The 11237-nt window shown below is 63.7% G+C and overlaps 5 protein-coding genes across 5 annotated transcripts; 3 read left to right on the top strand and 2 right to left on the bottom strand.

Annotated features, from left to right (window-relative positions):
• Window positions 1–120: 120 nt before the first annotated feature.
• Window positions 121–1987, top strand: TRAVEDRAFT_48424 (uncharacterized protein; the record flags this gene model as incomplete). The annotated part of the gene is made up of 3 exons (XM_008041099.1): window positions 121–657; window positions 1553–1860; window positions 1918–1987. The coding sequence occupies 3 exons, from the start codon at window positions 121–123 to the stop codon at window positions 1985–1987; spliced, it is 915 nt and encodes a 304-aa protein (XP_008039290.1).
• Window positions 1988–3086: 1099 nt separating this feature from the next.
• TRAVEDRAFT_29499 (uncharacterized protein) lies at window positions 3087–3803 on the bottom strand (the record flags this gene model as incomplete). Its single annotated transcript, XM_008040928.1, has 2 exons — window positions 3552–3803; window positions 3087–3497 (listed from the first exon to the last, which is right to left on the bottom strand). Coding segments are annotated over exons 1-2 (416 nt in total), but the record flags the coding sequence as incomplete, so codon positions are not given.
• Window positions 3804–6362: 2559 nt separating this feature from the next.
• TRAVEDRAFT_29498 (uncharacterized protein) lies at window positions 6363–6864 on the top strand. Its single transcript, XM_008040927.1, has one exon. The coding sequence runs from the start codon at window positions 6552–6554 to the stop codon at window positions 6828–6830; it is 279 nt and encodes a 92-aa protein (XP_008039118.1). The 5' UTR covers window positions 6363–6551; the 3' UTR covers window positions 6831–6864.
• A 2332-nt stretch (window positions 6865–9196) lies between these two features.
• Window positions 9197–9921, bottom strand: TRAVEDRAFT_59095 (uncharacterized protein). Its single transcript, XM_008041402.1, has 2 exons — window positions 9344–9921; window positions 9197–9289 (listed from the first exon to the last, which is right to left on the bottom strand). The coding sequence occupies exon 1, from the start codon at window positions 9745–9747 to the stop codon at window positions 9373–9375; it is 375 nt and encodes a 124-aa protein (XP_008039593.1). The 5' UTR covers window positions 9748–9921; the 3' UTR covers window positions 9197–9289; window positions 9344–9372.
• Window positions 9922–10742: 821 nt separating this feature from the next.
• Window positions 10743–11199, top strand: TRAVEDRAFT_48422 (uncharacterized protein; the record flags this gene model as incomplete). The annotated part of the gene is made up of 1 exon (XM_008041098.1): window positions 10743–11199. A coding segment is annotated over one exon (457 nt), but the record flags the coding sequence as incomplete, so codon positions are not given.
• Between the last annotated feature and the right edge of the window lie 38 nt (window positions 11200–11237).

Here is an 11237-nt window from a genome sequence, read left to right as displayed (position 1 = left end):
GAGTATGCCGGGAAACGCCGGCCCGGTACGACCGACTCCGCTTCGACGTCTAGGAAACCTACAAAGGCGCTGAACATCCCGCTCAATATCTCGCACCGTCTACGCAACTCGTTTGCGGACATGCGCACCTCCACGCTGCACGGTCAGACAATTTCCGAGTATCCACGGGGGCCGCATATCCCGCCTGCAGATGCCACTGCCACCGCGGCGGCCATGCGCCTCGCTGCTGCGCGTCTTTCCGTAGCCCCCCTGGCCCTGCCGTCGCCCGAGCACGAGCTCACGGATCCCATGCGCGGCTTTACTGCGACCATCCCGGGCTCGCATCCGCACGAACTGTTCCCGCGTGTGGACACCCCGCTACTGTCCCCGAACACGATCCGGAAGACGCGCCTGAGCAGCTTTTGGCAAGGCACACAGGATGTTGAGGACGCTCCGGCGCACCCAGGGACGTCGCTGGCCACCATTCAAGCGAGCCCGCCCGACTCGATCGCAGGGGGTGAGGCACAGGAAGCACAGGAGGGTGCTCTCGCCGGTGACCGCGCTGGTCAGACGAGCGTGGGCATTGAGATGTCGCGGGCGCGCAAATGCGGACTGAGGTCCGACAAGGTGGAGTACGAGGGCGGTACAGCGGTCGTGGTGCGCAGGAAGAAGTCGAAGGTACACAGCGTAGTAGACGTAGATAGCGATAAATATATTTCGTTGAGAGAGAGCAATGACGGTGGCTGTACACAGGACTTGTACGGTGCGACGACGGGCGCCTGCATGGCTGAACTCTGACGGCGACGGGCTGCTCTGCGCGGTGGCTCGTGTCTGTGCGCTCTCTGCGTCTGGCTGGCTCTGCTCGGGGCGACGACTGGCTTGGTGCGAATCGCGCGCGCGATGTAGGCGACTGCGACTTGGCGGCGGCTGTGACTGGTACCACGGGCCGCGCGCTGGGCGGCTGCACTCGGACTGGGAGACTGCGCGGGGACCGCGGCGGGGGTGCAAAACGCCAAAGAAATAAAGCGAAAGACTGTCAGTGTCGTAGGTGTCTGTGTCGTAGGTATCAGTGCAGTGGGTCTCTATTGAGGTCGGTTCCTAGTGGAGTGGGTGGACGATTGGTGTCGTGTGTTTCGCGGAGCTCTCTGGTCTCTGAATCTCTGCTGGTCGCAAACTAGCAACTCGAGGCTCGCGCGGAGACAGCTCCGTGCCGCGCACTCGGTCAGGGCTCGCATATAGTACTTTTTGCGCTCTCGCAACACGGACGTGCAGACAGATAACCACAATCTCGCTCCCCACGCGCACACACAGCTTCGCCGCATGGGCGTCTATTCCGCCCCAAGTCCTGCCACCGCCAGGTGTCCGTCTGCTGCCTCCCGTCGCCCGCCCCGTCGTAAACTCCTCGCGCGCGCGCCGTCTCTCGCTCCTTCGTTCCCACTGATAGATACGCGGTCGCATCTGCTGGGAGCTGTGTTAGCACGTCCGCCGTCCGCCGCGTGCGCCTCTCGGTGCTCAGATCCGGAATAAGTCGAGGTGAGTTGCTCACCTTTGATTGCGTTACGCGCTCACGCAGGCAATCGAGTCCGCGCGCGCGGGATGGGTGAAGAGCTCGAGGGCAGCAGTCCGCTCGAGCGAGCAGTCGCCGACTTCGCCCTCGTCAATGCACGCCACCGCCACCCTTACGTGGCCACTGTCCCCCTCTGGCGAAACCGACCCGCGCGAACGGGCCTGCCGGCGTGCAGCTTGTCGTTCGCCGCGCCAGACGTCTTCGTTCGCCTCGACGGTTCGACCACACGCTTATGTGCTCTCCCCCGCGCGATTCGCGCATCTGGCGGCGATTGGCGTCGTGGAACCCCGCGCGAAGGCACCACGCATGCATAGGTACGTCTTCGTCACTGCTCGAGAGTTTACGCATGCTCTGACAAGGTCTCCCATCAGTATATCTTTTGCGAGCTCCGAATGGGTGCTCAACTCACGTGCTCGCGGCCTTCAGTGGTACACTCGATAGGCAGAAACCACCCCATGCGTCGCCGACATCTGATGCTCGCCCGCCATGTCCCGATGCGGCTCGCAGACTTTGTTTGTGCCGTCGCGCCGTTGCAGCCCTCGTCGCCGGAAATGCGCGTACAGCGTCGCATCTTGCGGCCGCCTGCCGCCGCCCTGGTGCGGCAATTCCGAGTGTGCTCGCCGTTTAACTGTGCGTGGCCGGTGGCAGAAGCGATACGCACACACAGTCTGCGTGAAAGTGGCCAAGACGGGCGTGAGCTACTGTCCGCACACTACTAGTCGCCGCCTGTACACAACAATAATGAGGTATGAGTACTCACCTTGCTCGAGTTCATGGCTCATCGTTGCTGCAAATAGGTCTTCCGGCTCGTGCACATTTGTGTGCATGCACGAGCCATGCCGCGCGGTGGGAACGAGGCATGGGGAGCAGGATAGAGGCTGGGCGAGGGGGTGGTCACCGTACACTGGCAAGATGTGAGTACCAATTCTGGAAGGACGGCCTGTGCAAACCCGGCACCTCGCCGCTCGCCTGACGGCCTCACCCAATTCCAAGCGGCACAGGCTCCGGCTGCCAAGGATGTCGCGAGGGTACAGGCAAGCCTGAGATAATTGCGATGGCGGACTCCGCGGAGCACCGCAAGCTTCTTGCCCAAAAGCGGACATCGGTGTATTGCCAGGCGCTGATCTCGGGCGCTCACCTCCGCGTCTTTCCAGCCGACCACCACGACCGCTGCCTGCCACTCTGCGCACCGCGGCATCGACGAACACAACACGCACTAGTATCATTTTACTCTAGATATCTGCCCAGAACGACCAGTGTGAACCCGCGCTATTGATGCCCGCCTCAAGCAACCACTCCACCATTTGCCCACCCGCCTGCCTTAACAAACTGCCGCACGGGGTCGTCGACGAGTGAGTACCGCGCACGTTTCCTACCCCGCGTTGGGCCCTGTACGTCGTCCAGCTCGAGAACGCCCCTCGAGCTCTTCACGCCCAGCTTCGGACGGCGCAGAGGCCGGTTCGTAGGGTTTTTCACCGGCCGCCGCCGCGCCTTCTTCACGTCGCTGCGTTGCTCGTGTTTGCGCTTCCCCGAATCGGGATCAACGTCGGCCTCGGGGTCGTGCGTACCGAGATCGCTCAAGTCGATCGGGTGCATCACCCGCACGAGTGGCTGCACGTCCGGTGGCGGGGTCGACTCGGAGCGAGACTTTGCCTGCGCGAGAAGCTCCAGACACTTGCCGCCGTCTGGGAGCACGCTCAGCGGGTCTGCCGCGGCCTTCTCGAGATCCTCCGGAGTCGCCCGCTCGAACCGCAGCTCACCCTTGTCCCACGCCTGTCGCAAGACCCTCAACGACGCGATCCCACCCAACAGACGGCTGCTCAGGTTGACAAACGGGACACCCTCCGGCCATCCCACCAGCGTGGCCACGTATCGCAGCACAACGAGCCTGGCGTATCGGTCCTCCTTGTAGGACATCTGGGCGTCGGGAACACCCGAGATATCCACTTCGGTACGTCAGCGTACGGTCAGGAGTTCACAAGCGGGCGCTGATGGACGTACCTAGTGCATCCAGAATATCCACACGCAAACCGCCCCGCAGAGCGTCTCGTTCGCTGTTACGGGGCTTCGGCTCGTCCTGAAGCTCAGGCGTCTCGTGTACAAAGATGTCTTCGTCCATGGTGTTGCACGGCGGCGGCGAGCACGATGCAAGAGCAAAGACGGGTGAATGGACGGTCGACGAGGAAGAGCGGGTCTGGAAAGCGATCGGGGGAGAGCGCAGGACTGGCGTGCGTGTGTGCATATATTTCTTGCCGACATCAGGCGGGGATGCACTCACGGTCCAGTGGAAAACGAGTAGCTCTACCTTGCGTGAACTCGGCGCGTCCACAGGCGCGATCATCTCTGCTCCCGCGCGCGGCCCGTACGTGGATACACGGCTGTTTCCAGTCTCGTACGCGCAAACCACGCAGCGGACCCTCCAACACTTCCGCTGAGATTCTTCCCGGTCTTCAATCCATATTTGGGACGTGCTCGGTGAGTCGGCCTCAATACTTTTGCAGATCTTCAGTTTATTCACTGCCGTATTGTGCTTATTTGGCTGCGCAGCCTCGCGAGACGTCCGCGGGAGAGGCCTAATCTCGACGCGCCCGGCTGCGCTCAATACCGCCCGTCAATCTCCCCGTGTTGCCTGGTATCCAAGGGTCCTCTCAGAAATGGCCTAGCAAATTTGCACCACGCATGATCGAGACGTGAGCGTCTTTGCGCGGCAGGCCTAGCTAAGGAAGAATGGCGAGCAGCCTTGAACATCATCGCCAGGAAATCGGCACCGCATTTGCAAAAGCGGAACATACGAGAGCGGCAACACCTGCGCGGACCCGATCTAGGCGCACCGGCTCTGAGAACAGCGCAGACCACATCTATTGTGCCGCTTCGCATGCACAATGGTTGACCCGTTGCGGTCAACCGATCAAGTTCGCGCTGAGGGCGAGTTGCGTTTCACGTCGCCGCGCACGGCTGAATGACCCGCCCCCATTCAGGTGATTGCCACAAGCGAAAATGCGCATGTATTTTCTACGGAACTAGCTATGCATGGCTGGGCCACTGTCCCTATTTCGTGTACCCCGCGAGTCCGCCATGCTCATCGGTAATACCAGACTGCTTCGCGGGCATAATTCCACTGTTGCAACCTGAGTTCGGACGTGGTGACCCGCCATCTGGTGCACCCCGCGCGATGAGGACGTTCCGAAGCTGTAGTCGGGCGCGCCCAGCTCTCGGCCCGGTCTGCTCGATGCGCGAGCCTTGGTACGAACCCCTCGACACTCTTCGCCAAAGAGAAAGACAGGTGCGGCTCCGGTGCTGGCGAGATATCTTTCCAAGTCCAATCAGCCGCGGCGAACTGAGTGCAGCCGCATGCCAGTGATGCGCACGGAGACTAGTTGCGTACCTCACATCTGCACCACTCATCAGTCCCGCGCACCACCGAGATGGATCGTCTGCGTGCGCGCCGTATCTAAGGCGGAGCCCGCTGTGCCGTTGTGCCGCTGTGCCGCCGCTCGCGAGTCGCCTGAGCATCTCGCGCAATGGTGGCCCCTTAGAAGTCGGGCGGCGTGTTCGCAAAGATTGCTGCGAAGCTAGATGTCAAAGCGCGAGCGGGATACGAGGGCGGGCAGAGCTTACACAAGTTTGCACACGAAGGGATGCGGCGGAAAGCACGGATCGCGGCGCGGGACGCTCGATCTCATGAATATGCTAGTGCACATCAGACTCGGCGCCCGAACGCGACCGAATTGTCCGTCGTACCGAGCAGTAAGCGTGTCCTCCGTATCGCCATTGATTGCATCCACAGAGGCTCCGAAGCGGGGTCCAGACGAGAGCGTCGATGTGCTTCTGGCCTGCCGCCCGAGACACGGAGGAGCCTGCGAATATGTCAGTGTGAAACAAGCGGACGCCCTCGCGACGAGTGGGAGAGCATACCTGGACCCTAGGGCAGCGTATCCGTGGCAGGACGCCGCGGCCGGAGACACGGGCGGGAAGTTGTAATACGCGAGTTTGTATGTCAGTACTCGAGCATGCCGCTGGTCGTTGAGGCTGGCCAAATCTTGGTCTCCATACAGGGCATCGGCGCCCAGAGCGCAACGACCGCATGCGACGCGGTACCGTAACGAGTGCGGAGTGCGGTCGTATTTTGGGAGGCTGCCAAGGAGGTGCCGCAGCACGGCGGCCGAAAGTGGACGTGGGCACCGCAGATGAGGGTCCCAGATCGAGGAAGCAGTCCGTCTAGCGAACCGTGAAACGTCCGACAGTGCTCTGGCCTGCCACGAGCGGGTTCCAGAGGGTCTGTGGGGCGCGCATGCGAGCGTGCGTTGCGGTGGGGTGCGCGGACAGGCCGGAATGCCCGATTACCGTGTTTCTGCAGCTGGATGCCCCTTCACCCTAGGCCGCCCATGTGTTGTGTCGCAAGCAATGCGCGCAGGACGCATGCATCGTGGTGCCGCCTTGCGCATCGCAGCAGTTTGGGAGGCTGCGAGGGATGTCCCGACGCGCGACGGCCGAGTTTCCGAGTGCGCGCCGCCAGCCGGAAACCGAGAGCCCGCAGAAGGTCGAATTTCAAACCGTCTTCAGGCCCCCGGACGCGATGGCAGACGGTGCAGAGGGGCCATAGCCGCGCATGTACAAGCGCACGAGGCGACAGGAGGAGCGAGACGAACACAATGCACGGGCGAATGTGGGCTGCCCTCGAAGATGCAATGAAATCGCCCGAAAGCGGTCGATATTTTTTGTTCGCGGAGCGCGCAGCAACGGTGCTGGGCGTGTCCGAAACGACTCATGGGACGCCCCACAGAGAGTGGGAGCGCTGTCGCGGCGTTGCAGGGGCGGGAGGGGCATGTTCGTGCCGCACACGGGCCATTTTGGGCGGCCGGGATGGCGGGGTGAGGGCCTCTACGACGCGCACACGGCGCGATTGCACACAAACGCGGCCGCGTGCACATCCGGGGAATAGTCTGCGCACATCTGCGGGGCGCACAGCTGCATTCAGGGCGGTGGGAAGCTCGGGCGAGGCGGGATGCTCGACTTTCGTGTTTCTGCCGCTGATTTTGCCATTCCCCGACGCCCCCGAGCGGCGTTTCGCATCTACGACACGCAGAACGTGCATCGTATGTGCGTCGCGGTGCTACCGTGCCCACCGTACCGGTTTGGCAGATTGCTGAGGAGATGCCAGGGCGCGACGGCCGAATTTCCGTGTCCGCGCCCCCAGCCGCACCCGGCGATCGCGCAAACGGTCGAATTTCAAACCGTCTGCGGGCCCCCGGACGCGGTGGGAGACGGTGCAGAGGGGCCATAGCCGCGCTTGTGCAAACGTACGAGGCGGTAGGGGGCACGAGCCGAGCGCAATGCGCGGGCCAATGCGGGTTGCCCCCGAGAATGCAATGAAATCACCCGGGAGCCGTCCATATTTTTGTCCGCGGAGCGCGCGGAAACGGTGCTGGGCGTGTTAGAAACGACGCATTGGACGCCCCACAGAAAGTTGGAGTGCTTCCGGGGCGCGGGAGGGGCGGGAGAGGCGCATTCGTGCGGCACACAGGCCATTTTGGGCCACCGAAACGGCGGGGTGGGGACCTGTACGACGCGAACGCAGCGCATTTGCACACGAAGGCGGCTCCGTGCACATCCGGGGAGTAGTCCGCATACATCTGTGGGACGTACGGCGGCGTTCGGGGCTCTTGAGAGCGCGGGCGAGGCGGGATGCTCGGGTTTCGTGTTTCTGCCACTGATTTTGCCATTCCCCGAAGCCCCCGAGCGGCGTTTCGCATCCAAGACGTGCGTAACGCGCAGTGTACTTGCGTAGCAGTGCTGCAGTCCTCATCGCAGCCATTTGGAAGGCTCCCGAGGAGCCAGGGCGCGACAGTCGAATTTTCAAGTGGGCTCCCCCAGCCGGAAACCATGACCGCGCGGAAGGCCGAAATTCAAACGATCCACAGGACCGTGGGCGCGATGCCAGACGGTGCAGCGGGGCCTCCGCGGTGTGTGTGCAAGCGGACAGCGCGGTAGGACTCTCGGCCGCGGCGGGATGCGCGGTACTCAGGGCGAAGCCCGCGAGAACGCAATGAAATCGCATGCGAGCGCACATATTTTTTTGTCGCGACGCGCGCGGAAACGGTGCTGGACGCGTCGGAAATGACGCATGGGACGCGCTGCCGAATGTTGGAGCACTGGCGGGGCACGGTAGGGGCGGGAGGGGCATATTCGTGCGGCGGGTGGGCGACCTCGGTCCTCGGTCCTCGGGCCACTGGGGCGGCGACGGGGCGGGCTGTGCGGATTCGGCGCGTGGGCTCGTGAATACGGCGTCGTGCACATGCGATGGACCGCACTAGGGCGTCGGCAGGGCACGCAGAGGGCGCAGGGACGTTGGTGCACGCAGATCGCAGGTGGGCGCTCCCCCCGGCCGCACTCGGCCTCTGACACCTGCCCGTCCGCGTCCCCGTCCGCGTCGACCAGTGCGAACGAAACAGCGAGCAGGCCGGCTCAGGATCCGGGGCGTGAACGAGATATATTTTCTTTCGGCCACACTGCGGCGAGGAGAGGAACGATACACGGCGCGGCGGGCGGATCCTTCGCGCCCGCGGCCAGCTCTCCAGACCCCCTCCGCGCGCGCCCTTTGCGCAGGAGTCAGGACACACACGAGCGAGAACGCCCGCGCCCGGACACGGCGAGTGGGCGGGGCCCGTCGATCTCGAGCTCGCCACGGACGGTGAGCTGGGACAGGGCGAACGCACCTCGTGGACGGCGGACGGGGTCCCGGTGCACGCCGCCCGCCTGGCGCCATGAGCGGGGCGTCCGCGGGAGGGAGCCCCAGCGGCGCAGCGCCGCCGCGTCGATCCTCGGGAGAGATCTGGCGCGAGGTGCAGGGTCGTCCGCCGCTGCGAGACGCGGCGGAGATGTGGGTGCCGCGCGCCGCGCGGGAAGATGGAGGCGCCTGCACCGCGTCGCGAGGGGGCGTGCGCACGTCGCGCGAGCCGAGGCTCAGACAGCCGAGGGGATGTGGGCGTGGCGGGGCGTTCCACTGCCAGGAGACGCATCCCGCTGGTGGTCCGTGCGCGCGCGTGGGCCACATAAAAGGTGTGCTGCACGGTGCGTCGTCTCGCATCGTTGTGCCCCGTCTGCCCTGCCTCGCCCGCCTCCTCTCGCCTCCGAGTCTTGTCGTGCATCGTGCCCTGTGTTGACGCAGCCGCTGCTGCGGTGACTGTGACAGGTACGTGAGCATTCTGTCCGTTATGCCGTGCGGGAATGGTTGCTGACCTTGTTGAGTAGGTGCTGCCGTTGTTCGTTGGGCCGTCTGATCCCGAGCATCGACGCTGGCCGGCTCTCTCCGCGTCCCGACGCCCCAGCGTGCGACGTAGGACACCTGGGGAGTGGCCCGCAACGTTTGCGCCAGGCGGCGTCCCAGCTGACGCGAAGGGGACCCGCGGCGCGCTGTTTGCCGCATGTTTCTACGAGAAAACGCGAAGATGAGTCCTTTTCTGATCGAACCGATGCTCACATAGTATATTCCTAGGTACGCGCACGCCTGGGGCCGTGTCCGCGACGTTCTACGGGCCAGGGACGATGCGGATAGGCGGTATCATCGGTGGGCGGTGTGGCCGGAACCGGCGGATCGACGGCCGGTGAGGCCGTTCGCGACGTCGTAGCGCGGCGCGGTACGTGGGAGGGGGTCAGGTGATGTTGTATGTGCTTGTAGACTGTTGTATTAGCGGTACATCGTCCTTCTGTCGGAAAATATACGAGTTTCTTGCGCCACATCACCTGTAAAATCGTCCCTATCAGCGGAGTTCGTGTCCGGATGCGATGAGAACTTGCCTGAAGCGAGAGACGTGTGTCACACGTCGTTATGCACCGCGTGGGCAGCGACAACGAGCGCAAGGGACTTGTGCGGAGGATAGCCGGTCACCGGCGGTCTCCGTCGATGCACAGGCCTGGCGGGTGGAGGACGTCCGCGGCCACTTTGTGCGATCACTGACGTCGTTGCCTCGGGTGTGCAGACGCTCCCCTGAGCATTGGGCGAGTGGGCGTTGCGGGGCGCGGGCGGTGCGAAGACATCTGGCCGGCGCTGGCCGACACGTTGTATCGGTCGCCCTCCTCGTCCAATTTTGCACCGCGCGGCGAATGCTCTCGCGTGGAGGTACGTGCACGATCGGTCTTTCGATTGTGTCTATGGATGTAGTGTGCCCCCACAGTCGCCGGGCAGATATTGAAGTTATCATGGGCGGCAGACCTATAAAACGGACACTGAGAGCGGAGTTTGCGACGTACTAGGCTGTAAACGCAGCGGTGGGAGTGCAATACCACCTTGTATCCGTCCATACAGACAGCGCGCGTGCCGGACGTAGCCTCACGGAGCGTTGTCGGTTGGCATGATCGAGATGAGGGTATATAACGGATGCCGCGAGTGAGCATCGAATCGGGAGAAGCTGGAAAAATAAGTGAGACACCGCATCGACTGCCTCTAACGAATGGTAGAAGACGGGGATGGGGCGGCTATGAAGGGGGCGTGCGAGGTCGAAATACATGGATATTGGTGCTGTCAGGACGTACTCAGAGACGCATGATGGAGGACGCGAGAGGCTAGATGATGAGTGTGAACAGCGCGAAGCATGAAGCTGAAGGGCGAGGCTGGCGGCGTGCGGGAGCGGACGGGCGGGCGGACAGAGGGCAAGGGGTGCGGGCAGGGGAAGACAGGCGGACGGAGAGCGGCAAGAGGGCGGAGAGCGAGCGAGGACGCGAGCGCTGAAAGCAGAACGGGACGACGCAAGACCAGCGGATGCAGCGACTGAGCGAGACGCAGCGTGAGCGAGAGGGCGTGCCTGTGAGCGATGACGCAGCGAGCGAGGGTGCGCAGTCGTGGCGATGTGGTCGCGTAGGCACGCTGGACAGACACAGACGATGGATGGGAGCAGCGCTTGGCCTGCACGGAATGCGCGATGACGTCTGCAACAGCCACCGGGCGCTCACATGGGGTGGGCGTCTATCGGACGCCCTGTGCTGAAGCGATAGGCGAGTGCAGAGCAAGAACTCCTCAGCCGGCGCGTCTCTGCACTCTCGGGAGCGACGTACTCCACTGGTCTGCCAAAGCCCAGGCCAGCTGCCCCTGCTCCTCCTCACGCTGCTCCTTACGCCCTCCCTCATGCCATCCTCGTCCCAGTGATCGTCGCCGCCCAAGCTCTCCTCCTCCTACCGTCTCCTGCTCCTCCCCGACCCCATGCACGACACGGACGGTCGGCTCCACGCCAACGGCCTCCGATCTGACCTGATTCTGCCCCAAATCCCCGCCCTGCACCCCGACGGCCTCTCTCGCTCTCTCGCCGACGCAAATCCTCACGCCGTTCTCCTACCCTCGCCCCTTCCCCACATCCCGAGGCATCCCCCCAAGCCTCCACCCCGCAAGCCCTCTAGGCGTCCTTCCACAGCCTCCTCCGCAGAGGACAAGTACAACATCCTTCCTCCCGTCCAAGGCATGGGCGATGTCTCGCCCTCAGCCTGCTCTCCGCTCTCCGACTCCTCCAGCTATGGCGGTAGGGCGTGGTCCACCAGCTCCCGCGGCCACCAGTCCTCCGTGTCCGCGCCGATCGACGACGCAGCACTGCAGGAGATGAACAAGAGAGCGCACGCCGCCGTAGCAGGTCTCCGCGCAGAAGCGTCCCGTCTCTCAGGCCTAGGTACGTGCCCCGTCCCCCTCCGTCCGCCCAGACCAGGA

The sequence above is a fragment of the Trametes versicolor genome (assembly GCF_000271585.1).
Source record: "Trametes versicolor FP-101664 SS1 unplaced genomic scaffold TRAVEscaffold_7, whole genome shotgun sequence".
Taxonomy (NCBI): Eukaryota; Fungi; Basidiomycota; class Agaricomycetes; order Polyporales; family Polyporaceae; genus Trametes; species Trametes versicolor.
This window is presented reverse-complemented; position numbering and strand designations above follow the sequence as displayed.

What these genes read in the sequence shown, in the direction of transcription:
- TRAVEDRAFT_29498 (XM_008040927.1), top strand. Translation starts at nt 6,552, where the DNA reads ATGCTCGACTTTCGTGTTTCTGCCGCTGATTTTGCCATTCCCCGACGC.
- TRAVEDRAFT_59095 (XM_008041402.1), bottom strand. Translation starts at nt 9,747, where the DNA reads ATGATAACTTCAATATCTGCCCGGCGACTGTGGGGGCACACTACATCC.